Genomic DNA, 15,382 nt, shown 5'->3' with positions numbered 1-15,382 from the left:
AGAAATTCTCGCTTGTTGTTTGTGTAGTTGTTCAACCACACTATACTCACTATGTTTCAGGAATTTCAAAAATTCTTGGGCTTGTTTTTCTGTCACAGGCTCATTGAATGCTGGAGGGGATTCATCATCAAATACCTTCTGAGGTATTGCCATGGCTTTTCCTTTTGTTTTCACTTGTTCTGAAGCATTGGATGTTTCGGGAGAGTAACATCTCCCACTTCTTGTAAAGAAACCGACTTCGCTTACTGCTTCAGACGTCGATGTTGTACTCAGACTCTGTATTGTCTCTTCTGTTTTTTCTAGAGAAACAAATCCTCCTACCATTGAAACATTGGTAGTATAATTCCAAGGTACCCTGCGGGTATCTTTGTATGGAAATGGTAGAGGAGTGGTGATAACTACTTTCGGCTTTATTGGTGCAGGAATCACCGTAGATGATTTCACATTAATGATCACAGGATCATTTATTCTTTGACTTGGTTTAGAATCCTCTGATGAGCAAACATCATCTTCTTTTTTTCTTGGTTCTTCTTCAAAGAATTCTATTTCTCTGTTGTTCATCAATTTTTGCACCAAATCCCTAAACTCAGGACATAGTTGAATTTTATGCCCTTTCTCCTGATGATATTCACAATAATTCTTGCCTTCATTCTGCTTTGGCCTGAATTGTTGTGGAATTATACCGGCTAAAGAGAGTTGTTGGAATACCCAAACAAACGGAGATTTAATTTCAGAAATGTCAGTTTTTGCTTTCTTTCTGTTCTCTTCCTGAATTGCATTCACGTTTTTATCTCCATGATTTGGCAATGGATGATTTGATGCAGATGGTGTATTGAATTCCAACTTCCCAGTGTTGATCAAATTTTGAACCACCCTTTTGAATGCTAAACAGTTTTCAATAGAATGACCCGTGATTCCTTCATGGTAAACACAGTGTGCCTTTGTATCATACCAAGGAGGAAATGGTGGTTGCATGGGAACCAAAGGATAGAGTCGTATGACATCTGCTTTTAACAGCGAATCATAGATCTCCACATATGGTACTAGTAAAGGTATAAAAGACAACCTTTCATTTTCCTTTCGAGATCCTCTGGACTCTGCTCGATTAGTGTTTGTTTCCTCTTTCTTAACCCTTGGCTGGGTTATTGTAACACTTTTCGATGAATCCTTGTTGTAAGAATTTGCATTATTGACTTCATTCTCTTTTTTCCAGTATATAGGTCTTTTGGAACTAGACCCCTCATTTGATTCAATTTTGCCACTTTTTAAGACATTTTCAATGAGTTCTCCAGAAATGACCAAATCTACAAAATTTCTGGTTGCATTCCCCATTAGATGATTTAAATAAGGAGCCTTCAATGTATGGACAAATATTACTGTGGCCTCTTTTTCTGACAAAGGTGGTTGAACTTGGGCCGCCGTGTCACGCCATCTCTGGGCATACTGTCTGAATGTTTCATTATTCTTTTTCTCCAAATTTTGGAGAGTCCATCTATCAGGGACCATGTCTGTTACATGACGGTATTGCTCTAGGAATGCTTTAGCCAAATCTTTCCAGGATCTAATGTTGGCCTTGGTCAATTGAGTATACCATTTTAAAGCTGGTCCTGTCAAACTATCTTGAAAGCAGTGAATTAACAATTTCTCGTCTTTCACATATCCTGCCATTCTGCGACAGAACATAGTAATGTGGGATGAAGGGCATGTAGTACCATCATATTTATCAAATTTGGGAGCCTTGAACTTGATGGAGAGGATTAGGTCTGGAACCAAACTCAACTCACTAGCATCAAACCCATAGAATGATTCAGTTATTTCCACGGATTTCATTCGTTCTTCTAAGCTCTTGATCTGTCTGGTCAGTTCTTCATTTACTTTTTGTTTCTCATTCAGCTCATTCAAATCTGGGATCAAATGATCAGTATTAAGATCCCCTATTTTCACATCTGATATAAGCGGATTTTTGCTTGAAGATGCAGGATTCACTTGTTGATCTTCATGAGGTTTGGCTTCTTGTAATGCAGATGTACGAGCATTGATTTGTATAGGTGTAGTACCAGAGTGATAAATTGGTTCTGGTGGAAAACCTAGAGGATACATAGGTTCTTGATCAAAAGATACAGGATTTTCAGGCATTTTTCCAATGATAGCCTGCCTTTTAAACATGTCCTCTATTTTCTGCATCATTCTATCTTGTGAATTTGCAATACTGGCTTCAATTTTTTCCAACTTCATTCTCATTTCTTCTTGTTCTTTATGATGTTGTTCCTCAATACGCTGTATTTTATCCTCCATAATTCTCTTAGTAGCTTGTCTAGTACCGTAGTGATGTTGTATTTCTCTTTTGGCCAGAATAACTGCGATTGAAAAATCTTTTAATATTATTTTTTCCAAATTTTAATTAATGAATTTTATCTTAATAATAAAAATTATTCATAAAGAAAATCATGAAATGAATGATGAATGTATGCAAAATGTATGTATGCAAAAAAGGTATTGATCCCAAAAAGTTAACTGTCATAGAACAACTTTCATCGGCATACAAAAGTTTCTTTATAATAATTCATAACTACAGATAAGGCATAGCTTTCCTATTAAGCTCTATAATTTCTTTCATTAACCATGACACCTTCTTTCCGCACTTAGAAACTGGATCAACGTGATGCTCAATTATTTTGGCTTCAACAGCTAGTTCCCCAACATATCTAGCAACTTCGCTCATTTGTACCATGGCCTCGAACACCATATTACTTCTTTCTTCACTTCTTTCCACATAGAACTCAGTTGACTTTTGCCACTGTTCATTCGTTCCTTCAAGAGTTTGCTCTAATTCAGTGATTCTGACTTGACAATTGTGCAGAATTTTTTCAAGATCTCTAATGCGTCTTCGCAGTGAAGCATTTTCCTCATTACTTTCTTTGAGATCATTAGGTCCTAGACGAACCTTTTCTTGAAACAATGATTCTTCAAGTTGCAAAATGTAAGCGTTAAACTCTGAGTTTTTGTTTCTAGACTGATCCAGATCTTCTTCAAGTTTTGTTCGTGCTTCTTGCGTTCTTTGATTAAGCTTCTGGATTTGAACATCCTTGTTTCTGCATCTTTACATCCAATTTCTAGCCACTTCCTGCTCTACCTCAAGTCTGGTGTTAAAATTTTTTCTTTCCAGCTCCCATTTTTCTTTTTCGACATTGGATTCTTCCATCTTTTGGCCTCTGACTTCAAGTTCAGCAATCAACTGGTTCATTTCAGATTCAAATCCCTTGAACATGATATTTTTCTCACTTTCAAATTTATCGACGACGTCATTCTTCATTTCTTCTAAATCTTTGACACGATCTTTTTCTCTTTGCATGATCTCGCGATGTTCAACCTTGCTTTTTATAATTCGCTCTCTTCTGTCGATTTCAAAATCTTCCATTTTTTGCTTTCCTTTCTCAAGGCTTTTGAGTAGACGGTTATTCTTTCCTTTCAAATCTTCAACTCGTCTTTTCTCGATGTTCAATTCTCTGGTCATCTGTATTGTTGCTTGGCTTGATCCTGATGCTTTCCTGGATTTATATAACTCCTGGTAATTTTCCTGTAATGCTCTGAATTCATCATCAACTTTTTCTTTATCTTTTCTCAACATTGCACATTGTGATGAATGAAAGTCAATGTCAACCCCCAACATAGCTTTATCTTGTCTCATTTGCTCTAATTCTTTCGACCAGCCTTCTCTTTCTGCTTCAAACTCAGCTCTCAGGATTTCAATCTCTGATGGAACCACCTTAATGCGATCTTCCATAGAAATATCCTCTTTTTGATCTGGTAGAGGAATATTTTCATTTTTCCTGACAGATCTTCATTCTTCATAATCAGGAGTTAGCATTTCTTTTGCTGCTTTAGCTTGGACACAAAAAGTTGTTTTCCAAGCTGTAACGGCTTCCATAATATTTCTTTTATAATTTTTGCTATGGAATGCGAACTCAGATGACTGTAATCCAGCAGTGACAGGTACAAATTGACGACCTTCATACTGTCTTATAACCAGAAGTGGTGCATATCCAATTCCTCCCCATAATCCGAGCAACATTATCCAGTTGTAATCTCCACATCTGTAAAAGAATTCCCTTTGGATTTGCCACGGGGCTCGCCAAACCACGTCATTGCTTTGCAGATTTCGAAAGGCATTAATCCACATATCTTTCTTAATTTCTTTCGGCCATTCCTGCTCCAGAAATTCTTTTAATGGTGAGTAATCCGTATTAAAGCGTCGGTATGAAACTTTTTCTGTCCTCCAGAAATGACTACGGATCCAAACATATAACAACTGGGTACACCCTGAGAATCGTCCACCTCCTAACTTTCTACAAGCATTTAATGATCTGAAAGTCTCTGCTAGGATTGCAGAAACAGGATTAATCTTTTTCGGTAGCTGTTCAAACAAATCTATCACTGCAGCTTCAACATATCCCAATACTTTTGGGAAGATGACCATACCATACATACCCAGAGCAAATAAATCGAATCGTACTTTAATATCTGGATGACTCTGAATAAGTTCTCTAATGTTGGTCCAAACAATGCCTTCGCTTTCTCCTTTTTGTTTTGTACGGGATGCCACCCATTCTTCTCGTACACCGGCAATCTTTGCTAATTTAACTCGAAAGGGTTGAGTTTTAATTGACTTTGAATATATTCGATTCTCCAAAGCACCTTCGAGATGTAACAAAGTTGTATATTCTTCAATAGTAGGGACCAAGTCCTCCTTATTGAGAGTGAAGCAATTGTACCCTGGATTCCAGAATTGAATTAGGGCTCTGAGTAATTCATCATCAACTTCAACATAGAGCAAATATGGGATGTCTCCGTAAGTCTGATAAAACTGCAATTTTTTGTTTGAATCCCAACTTTCCCAAATGCTTCGCAAATCTTGCATATCATTTCTTTTTAGTGAAACTGGAGCATAACTGGCCAAGTCAGATACATAATCATCCTGCAGACTGTCTCCTTCTTGTCTTTGTAAGTCCTCAGCCCACTGTCTTACTCCTGAGTTCAGAATTACTTGATTTGAACACTTTTTATCCATAGATGAAGGCTTTCCAATGAGACAATTAACACAAGGATCAATGTCTTTTATCCTGTATGATGCTATGCAAACAGAAAAATAAAGAACACACAAAAAGAAAATAAATTAGTTTACATAATAAAGAAATTTAACATTTACATAAATTTTTATTTAAACATGCTTTTCTAAATTTAAATAATTTAAATAAACATGTAATTTAATCAGTAAAGAAAATAAATAAATTAACAGGAAAGCAGAATTCATTTCTCCTGTGTGTACACCTATTTTGGACAAAATTTCGGCATGACTTCTGATCGGAAGAGTTTCTAAGGTTTTATATGCAGGGTTTCAGATCTAAGAATAAAGGTACCCGAATTGTCCTTGTTAGTGCCCCCTTGGGTTGCTAACCCTCAATCCTAGTCCATCACAGACTAAAGTGGATCGAGTTCAATTCGAGGGGATACATTTCTCTATGCCTGACACGGAGAATAAATTCTCACGAAGACATAGAACATATGAACCCCGAAAGTTACTTGCTAGGTCTGACACGGAGAATAAATTCTCACGAAGACGTTGCTTTCACTCCCACTTAATAGGGAAAACTCAATTTTAGAGCTTTATGTAATGCAATGCAAGTGTTGTGTGTGAGGAGAAATGTTCAAACCTTTGACAGAAAAATAAATAAGGAAATAAAATACTTGCAAATAAAATAAAACATATAAATATTATAAAAATAATAAATAATAAAAAAATTTGAAAAGAAAGAATTAAAAATTAAATATATGAATGTTTAATTTTTAATTAATAGAGACAATTTATAATTGATTTTTAAAAGTTTGACCGGTCCCCAGCGGAGTCGCCAAGCTGTCGTAACCGGTTTTCGTCCGGGCACGAAATATTATACTTGGCGGGGAAATTGATGTGAATAAATAATTTTGAAAATAATTTGTGAGTCGCCATCGGCCTTTTGGATCAGGTAGGTCGAATACCTAAAAATTATTTTTTTTAAAAAGAGTTTTAAGAAAACATCAATAAAAAAATGAACTGATCTGCGTTTTATAACCAAAAATTCGTTCTTTTTAATAATAAAAAGGGATTCGTGGTCGGTTACGTTTAGGGAAGGATTAGCACCCCTACAACGCCCAAAATTGGTACTTTTTAATTATAAATTGTCTCTATTATTAAAATTTTTAAAAATTCAAAAAAATATTTAATTTATAATCCTATTATTTCAAAATTATATAAAATATTTAAAAATATCAGAAAAGGACTTCTAGGTGCCTTAAGACAGCTCTTTTCTTTGATATTGATTAATTTACATAAAATTAAATAATAATTTTATTTTATAATATTTAATTTTTAAAATACCAGAATAGGACATCCAGTTGTAATAAGATTGTCCTTTTCTTCGATATAAAAAAATAAATATTAAAATAATTTATTTGAAATAAATATTTATTTATTATATATATATTTATGACTATAAAAATATTTAAATAAATAAACAAGTAAAATTAAAATAAAAATACAATTAGAGCTATATATTTAAAAACAATAAATGAAAACATTTAAAATAAATGACTAAATTATAATAAAAGTAAAATTAAAACTTAATTCATAATTAATCAGAATTATAAGGATTAAACATGCTATTTCTTAATTTTAGTGACTAAAATAAACTCATCTAAAATTCGGATATTAGAATAAAATAAATTAAAAATATAAACTAGGGATTAAAATATTATTTATTAAAATTAAGGGATTAATTCTGTTATTTATCCTAAATATATTATTTTAACAAAAAGGACTAAAATAAATAAAATTAAAATTTCGAGATCAAATTAAAAGTATTATAAATTCGATTTAGTGACTAAAATGTAAAGTTTACAAGTTGGGAGGACTGCGGACGGGGTTTAACTATTATCTAATTACGCGCATAGTCCTTCCCGAAACGACGTCGTTCGGGAAGGCCTATATAATGTCCAAAACGGCTGGCCCGAAGGGCCAGCCTTCATTTCATTTTCATTTTTTTTTCTTTCTCTCTCAAGCAGAGAGAGCTCTGGCCTCTCTCTAGCTTCCCTCATCGGAGGGAAGCCGGTCACCGGACGGCAACCGTCTGCCGCCGTGACCGTCACCGCCGGCCACCGCATCCGGTGGCCGGAAAATTTTATTTTTACACCGTTAAATAGATCGGGATGTCCTAAGGACGTTTCCGGTGTTCTTTTTCCTTAAAAAGCTCCTAATCGGAGCAAATCTACAAAATTACCTTCGGTGTTTCGAATGTTTCGGTGAGATCCGGTGATCAGGGCTTCCTCGGTGAGTTTCTCTTCTTCCTTTTTCTTTCTTTTCTGTTTCTTTGCTGCTGAGATCGTTGGTATTAGTTTTTTTTTCGTATATTTTCTGTCTCTCTTTGTCTTTGTCCCCGTTCTCTCTGTTTTCTCTCTGTCTTCGGTTCTTTTTTTTTCAGGTTCGGGTGGTGGCTTTTATAGCCACCACCGGTGTGGCCATCGGACCGGTCCGAAGAGGGGGTTTCGGTGAGTCACCGGACTACCAGTGGTGACTCACCCCTTAGCCATGGCGTGTGGAGGGCAGCTGGGTCTTCTGGAGTCTTCGTTTGGGACGTGGCAGCGGTGGAGGCGGCGAGAGCAGCGGCGGCGGCCGCGTGGCCCTAGGGTATCATACCCTAGGGTTTATATCTGGAGCCATCTGGACCGTTGGATCTTGCCAGATCCAACGGCAGCAAGCTGAGGCGGCTGAGCATGGGATTAGGGTTAGGAAACCCTAACTGAAACCCTAAATGTTTTTGGGTTTCAGTTTGGTTTGGGCCAGAAAATTGGTTTGTAATTAATTATTTTTAATAATATTTATATATTTATTTAATATATTTAATAATAATAATAATAATAATGATAATAATAATTATTATTATTATAATAATAATAATTAATTAATATGGGTAAAAAATTAGTATCTTCACCCTTACCTTGGTCGTGATGATAATAATGGTGAAGATGTTGAATTGCGTGGTCTGGCTTATGAGCCTAGGCTTGCTACTCCGGTCATTAGTCTACTTAGTTGATTCACACTGCTTTTTTCATTGTCTTAAAACTAGTTTTAGGTGGTGTTTGTTTTTACTGTGTAAGGTCTGCAAAACTATTATATCTGCGCCGCGCAGACATTGGACTTCGCAGACCGTTTATTTTTTAGAAGACAGAAGCTATTCTAACATCTGTGCAAGCTTTTATTGGTGCAGACATGGTTTTATGTCTCAAACATCTTCAAATAACATTAAAATTATTTAAATCTATTTTAAATTTTATTTTAAAATATGGATTGATTTATTTTAAAATATGGATTGATTTATTTTAAAATATGGATTGATTTATTTTAAAATATCGATTGATTTATTTTAAAATATAGATTTATTTATTTTAAAATATGGAAAAATTTATTTTAAAATATAGATTGATTTATTTTAAAATATGGATTGATTTATTTTAAAATATAGATTGGTTTATTTTAAAATATGGATTGATTTATTTTAAAATATGGAAAATTTTATTTTAAAATATGGATTGATTTATTTTAAAATATGGAAAATTTTATTTTAAAATATAGATTGATTTATTTTAAAATATGGATTGATTTATTTTAAAATATGAAAAATTTATTTTAAAATATGGATTGATTTATTTTAAAATATGGATTGACTTATTTTAAAATATAGATTGATTTATTTTAAAATATGGATTGATTTATTTTAAAATATAGATTGATTTATTTTAAAATATAGATTGATTTATTTTAAAATATGGATTGATTTATTTTAAAATATGGAAAATTTATTTTAAAATATGAAAAATTTTGTTTTAAAATATGGATTGATTTATTTTAAAATATAGAAAAAATTATTTTAAAATATGGATTGATTTATTTTAAAATATGGATTGATTTATTTTAACAAATTTATTATTGTAGTTGTATGGATTATTTAAATTTCAGTATTATAAAACTAAAATTATTTAAATTTCATTATTGCAAAACTCTTTTAAGTTTAAAAAATCAGTTTATTTATATTTCAGTTTATTTTAGCAGTCTGCAGACGTTAAAAAATAAACAGTTTTCTTCTTGCAGACTGTAGACTTTTGGTCCACCTCTTTTGCTGCAGATGCCTGCAGATGTGATCCGCAAACAGTAGACCTTTTACCTGCAAAAACAAATACCACCTTAGTCTTTCTAATTAGCATCTGTAGTACCGTTTAGTATAACAAGCATGTTTTGATGTATGTGGCCTTTGTTCTCTTTCCCTTCACAGTGGCCAATAATATAATCTAATTTGAATGAATTTGTTCTCCCTGAATTATTAATTAGTCCAATAGACGATCATCTCTCTGTTTCTCTCTCATTTTGTCTGTCATTTCTGTTGCCAAGCGTTCTCTTCTTGCTTTCTGACCATTTTAGTACCAATATCATGTAAAATATTTAGTTTTTTTCCGTTTTAGTATCTCACCTTTAAAAAATTAACGAGTGAGTTTCATGTGCTCATTTTTTATGGATAAATTGTATAATTTATCACTCAACTATCTTTTTACTCTTATTTTGGTCACTAAAATTTAAATTTTAAATTTAATTACTTAATTTTCAAATTATTCCTAATTCAATCACTCTAACTTTCAAATTTATTTATTTTATTTTTAAGTATATATTAGTAACATAATAAAAAAAATGTCATGTCACAAAAATTATTAATAAAATAAAATAGTGATTAAAATAGGAGTAATTTGAAAGTTGAGTAGTTAAATTGAAAATTTTTAAACTTTAATACCAAAATAGGAGTGAGAAGATTGTTGAGTGATGAATGGTGTAATTTACCCATAAAAAATGTGGTGTCATTAAGTTTTTAACGATGATGCATTAAAATGAAACAAAACTAAACATTAGATATGGTTTTTGAAAAAATTAAAAGTTTTGGTACTAAAACAAACCAAAACTGATAGTTTAAATACTAAATGTATAGTTTACCCAAAAAATTAAATTTACTGTTTTATAACTAAAATTTTATTTTTTTAAATCTAACTAAACTTATAATGTTTGAGATAAATTTGATTGTATTTTTTGAATTTTTATTTAAGTATAAATAATTATATTTATTCAAATTGAATATCATATTTATTAAATTTAAATCGAGTTTTTATTATATAAAATTTTAGTTTTTATATTATTTGAAAAAGTTATATAAATTTACACAAACCAACTTACCTTAATAATTAAAGGAATCAATGGTTGAAAGTATTTAGAGCAGTTAATATTTTGTAATCACCTTATCTTAATAATAAAAAAAATTATATAAATTCAAATTGAACACATATCATATACAGATTAATACATCACAAATCGTTTATATTTGTTCCTTCAAAATATATTTTATTTTCATTAAATGTCCAATCAAACGTTAAATTTTGACCGTCAGAATTGAAATGAAAATTTCTGAAGATAATATGTTAAATCAAGCTTTAGAAATTTAACGGTACAAAATGAGATGAAAAATTACTCTAACGGTTACAACGATGACTAAACAAAAGTTGGATGACTATTTGAAGAATTTGCCCATAAAAGCGATTTAGTCACCGTAACGAGAACAATTTTGTCCCCTCCCAAATCTTGGCAAATACAAAGGGAGAACGAGCAAGAAATAAAAAGGGATGTATAAAAATAAGGAATTATCTTTATTTAGAACAATAAAATAACAACAATCGTTCAAGTTGGAAATTAATTAACTAAATAAGCCCTCGCCTTACAGCTTTCATGCAATCAGACATGAATACAACACTTTGGATCACACAATTTTAGGACAAGTGGGCACATTGAAGGACAGAAAAACTGGGATCTCTTGAAAATTTACGTTAAGGTCCCCAATTGTACATAAGACCCTAGGGAAAAGATGGCACAATTGCATTGCCTACCCTTTGGATATACACATCAGATTGTATTGCAGATGTGTGCGGTCCTGGACATTCGTCAATGTTTTCGCCGAGTTTATGTTTTAACTCTAACCTGAAGAATGAGATGCGCATCCCTTTTGAAGATAGACCTTAGCTCCTCATTTGCTTCAATCCCAATTCTCCTGTGTTTTATATCAAATAATAGTTGTATGGTGAGATTGCATTCGGATTTCAGAGAGCCGTAGTTGCCCGCGACCAAAATACCAGTAGAACGTTGAGAAGAAATTAATTGGATACAGAACTAGCTTACCCTATTTTCGAGCCATTCTTTCCCACGAGAATCTTTCGCTGGCTTATTTTGCAAGTAATGAAATGCTGCTCAATCCTTGGAGACCCATCTCGTATCTCCTTCCAGTCTACCAAACGGTGTTCAATGCCATATGGGATTTCCTGGAGCAAGAAAAGTTTTAGTCCTTGTGATCTGTGAACATTACAGAACTCTCCAGCCACCCCTCTAGCGTGAGAGAGTATGAACCAAAAGCCAAGTTATAGATGAACACGCAAGTTTTACCTGATGCACATGATCTAGTAGCCTTTCCCGGACAACTTCCAATGAAATATTCTTCATGACTTCTTCACTCATTGCAAACGGATCTTCAGCCCAAGGCCTTTTAACTGCCTACGGGAAAAAAATGCCATTGATCCTGAATAATTTGTGTTACTTTATAGAAGAAAAGAGGACATGCAAAGGTAGGAAGAAAACTTAAGCAAGCTCAACCATTCCACGGAAGCATGCTAAGAAGGTGTTAATGCCGAAGAAGTCACTTGAAGTAAAAAAATGAATCCAAAAGTGGGAAAATGCATAAATGAAGCAATGACACAGATCCTAGTACCTAACAACCACCAGCTATGTTATTCTTTACCCATTCATCCAGTAAAGCAAATCAATGTAAAATAAAAATGCATATATATCCTTTTGAAAACAATAGGTTGAAAAGGAAAAACCATAACAGAGGATGAAGATATAGATTATAGACTTTTGACAAACAAAGTTGGTAATAGAAACATAACACCACACCTTCAGAAGAGTCCAGAGGCAACATATAATTTGAATATCTTTACCATCATGCTAAAATGATCTTGGCTGAAGACATATTTATGAACAACATAGTTAACTAGAAAGATATTACGCAATGCCATGTCAAAGGACAAAAGATAATCCAGATAAACTGCATAAGTAGAATAAATTGCATGTATCAAGGACATAACATAGAAGTTTTAAAAAAAACCTGTTCCATGAGATGTCCAGAAAGATCTTCTACACCAGAACCCTTCAATCCTGAGATCGTGAAAATCCTGGAGGATAGTTAAAGTAGAAGTTATCAGAAGCTAACTTAAGCAAGCTTGGTTTATATCCTAAAAGGAGATACCACTCCTTGTAGCATGAAAACCTACCTTTCATAGCCAGGAAGATCTTTGAACTGCTCAGCAACCTTCAACAAATCCTTCTTTTTTTCTACCAAATCTACCTTATTCATGCATAAAACCCGTGCTTGTTTGGGACTTGCTTCTGCTCCCATACGTTTGATTAATCTTATCACCCTTGAATCAGGTCTGTATGGATGAGTTATTATATACATGATCAGCAATCAAGATGAAGGAAACAACCTCGGCATTAGACAGGAAATTTAAAAAGATACTAGAATACGTAAAAGTATTTAGAATATAAAGACAATGTGTCATACCATTAAACCAACACCCACCTGAAATGCCCAAATTTTTATGATAAAAGGCATACAGGAAGAGATCATTATATTGAAATTGACAAGCTAGAAAAATTGATAAATACATTTTGTGAGTAAGAGGGTGAATTCCATCTGAAGTATATATTATTCAAGAGGATATGTGTTGGTTTTTTAAAAATGATCGCAGTAAAAATAATTCATTGCTAAAATTATTTAAATGGAAAACCAAGCATTACACAAGGAACATAATAAAAACCGCTGCAATCTCATGCTAAAAACAACAATAATAAATTATGATATTATCAGGAGGACAACCTTTCTTATTTATATACTTCTAAGGTGAGGGCCCAAGAAAAACTTTTTTGCAGCTCACAATAGTACAGGACGAAGACCGCCTGCATTCTTAGTGCACAACCATTCATCACCCATTCTATGTGCCTCAAGTTCCAGTCAGAACATCAAACTTGAAGACTTTTATCCTTTTAGGAATAGGTTAGATCAACCTGCTATTACTGTTTTGTTAGATAGTAAAAAATCACTCTCATGAAGGAAGTTAAAGTAAATCACACAAAGATAAGAACATGTAGTATAGTCTTACATATAACAAATGGCTGATGATAGATCTTAGTTGAAGTCCCCCCCCCAAACCCTAAGGAACATAAAATCTACAATGATGACAAAATGGTAAAGAAAAGCTATGAACTACAGTGGATTTCAAAAGGACACGCTGAAGACAAAGAGTTAATAGAATCAGCAACCACTCCAGATGAAGCAGCATAGTAAGCAGGGAGAATAACTGGAAGAAGGGAAGCAAAGAAATCTTGGAATCGAGCTAAATAGACAAAAATATATGTTAGGCGGCAAAAGAGATAATCAATGTTAAACAAATTCAGAAGCACATCAACAATAAGGTGTACAACAAAAATTTAATATAAAAGTAAATACAGATGAAAATATCAGCTGTGTATCGGACCACTAACCTTGTAAGATGCCTATTGACATCAAAAATAACTATGAGTACATCATAGCGATTAATTGAACTCCAGGCACTCTCGACACGAAACTTCATATCTTTGTGAAGATGTCCACTGCTATTAAACATCAGTCCGGGGGTGTCAAAAAAGCACTGCATAATGCATGCTTGAAATTAGTAGAATGATATTCCTAAAGAGCATTACAACAATAATGGGTTCCCCACAAAAGTGAACAGGGAATTCTCACAATCCAAATTTTGAAATTTAATTCCAAATTAGTATCAATAAGTCTCAATAACAAGATATGAAACCTCTAAAATTCTTAAAAGTAAAACAAATTGTAAAAATATTATTCTGTCTTATAGTAAAACAGATTGCATTGTATGTCGCAAATGAGTAAATAGAGAGGTGAAAAACACTTATAAGGAAAACTAAATTAGTAAAGATTAGAGCTTTATCAACCCAAAAAGTAGCTAAAGCATAATAATAGAAATAAATGAAAAAGAAACATACAATTTGGGTATCCCCTTTGGTCATGACCCCTAACACTTCATGAGTAGTTGTGTTCGTTTTCCGTGAGACAGCAGCAACCTTGGTCCCAACCTTTCGGAAAACACATCAGACATTTAATTAGTTCTGATATGAATTAATGAGCTAATCTCCAAAAAAAAAAGGGGATAATGAACGAAACATAAAATTAGTAAGGGCCGATTTCCCGGCATTAGGGGCGCCAATAATCCCAACGGAGAGAGACTTCTGGTCCTCTTCCTTGACCTCTAGGTCTTGTTCGGCGTCCTCGTCCGGTCCCTTCAAAGCTGCCTCGAGCAAAGCCTTGGCAAGAACCCTTCTTCTCCTCTCCTCTTCCTCGTCCTCAAAGTAGCGGTCCTGGAGATCGTTTTTGAATAATTCACGCTCTATTCGTTTCCTGTGTTGGACATCCCATGTCGGTTGTTGGGGAGTACTTCGTGGTGTATCGGGGATAGAAAATTGGCCACTGTCGAAGACAGAATCGGGGCTGCTGTTGAGGTGGGAGTCATCGGAATCATCTTGGCGTTGCTTGGATTGGGCTGAAAGCAAACGAACAAATAGAAGATGATGACGATGATGATGATGCTGGTGGCGGTGGAAGCTATGGACTCGGTAAGTATGAAGAGAAGTAAGATACGTGAGAGCTCTCAAAGCCTTTTTTGTTGTACTCATCGGATTCCTATTTACTTGGCTGTGCTTATTTTGTGTTGTTCTTCTGTAAATACAGAGTCCTGTTGGGCGTTTGCGGTGGTGATGAGGGCAGAATGGAGAAGAGAAGTACTTTGGGGTTTTGGAATCATCGCTTAAGGGTTTTAGTGTCAGGGCTTCAACGAATTATTATGCTTTTCTAATACAAAAAAAGGTGTTCATTAGAAGCCCAATAGCCCAGGAGGAGAGAGGGCTTTTCCAAAACACAATAGCCCAGGAGGAGAGGGGGCTTTTCCAAAACACATAATATGGTGGGTGGTAGTAGTGATGGCAGAGGCAGAGGCAGAGGCAGAGGCAGATCCTCATCCCAAGTGATTTCTGATCAAATAAAAAAGATTTAATTATAAAATAAGTGCCTAAACTATATTACTTTTCTCATATAGGTGTTCAAATATCATTTGAGTCATACATGTGTCTAACGTTAGAAATATTATCACT

At 33.8% G+C, this 15,382-nt stretch overlaps 1 protein-coding gene across 1 annotated transcript; it reads right to left on the bottom strand.

The window, feature by feature from the left end:
• Positions 1-10,783: 10,783 nt before the first annotated feature.
• Positions 10,784-15,258, bottom strand: LOC120203516 (GTP-binding protein ERG-like). Its single transcript, XM_039203799.1, has 9 exons — positions 15,178-15,258; positions 14,400-15,028; positions 14,222-14,312; positions 13,715-13,860; positions 12,445-12,603; positions 12,279-12,345; positions 11,561-11,668; positions 11,300-11,439; positions 10,784-11,171 (listed from the first exon to the last, which is right to left on the bottom strand). Exons 1-9 carry the CDS (start codon positions 15,187-15,189, stop codon positions 11,084-11,086), a joined length of 1,440 nt encoding a protein of 479 aa, XP_039059730.1. The 5' UTR covers positions 15,190-15,258; the 3' UTR covers positions 10,784-11,083.
• Between the last annotated feature and the right edge of the window lie 124 nt (positions 15,259-15,382).

Source organism: Hibiscus syriacus, unplaced genomic scaffold (genome assembly GCF_006381635.1).
Source record: "Hibiscus syriacus cultivar Baekdansim isolate YM2019G1 unplaced genomic scaffold, ASM638163v2 tig00009942_pilon, whole genome shotgun sequence".
Classification (NCBI taxonomy): Eukaryota; Viridiplantae; Streptophyta; class Magnoliopsida; order Malvales; family Malvaceae; genus Hibiscus; species Hibiscus syriacus.
The sequence above is the reverse complement of the archived record's forward strand: the minus strand, read 5'-3'. Positions and strand labels throughout refer to the sequence as shown.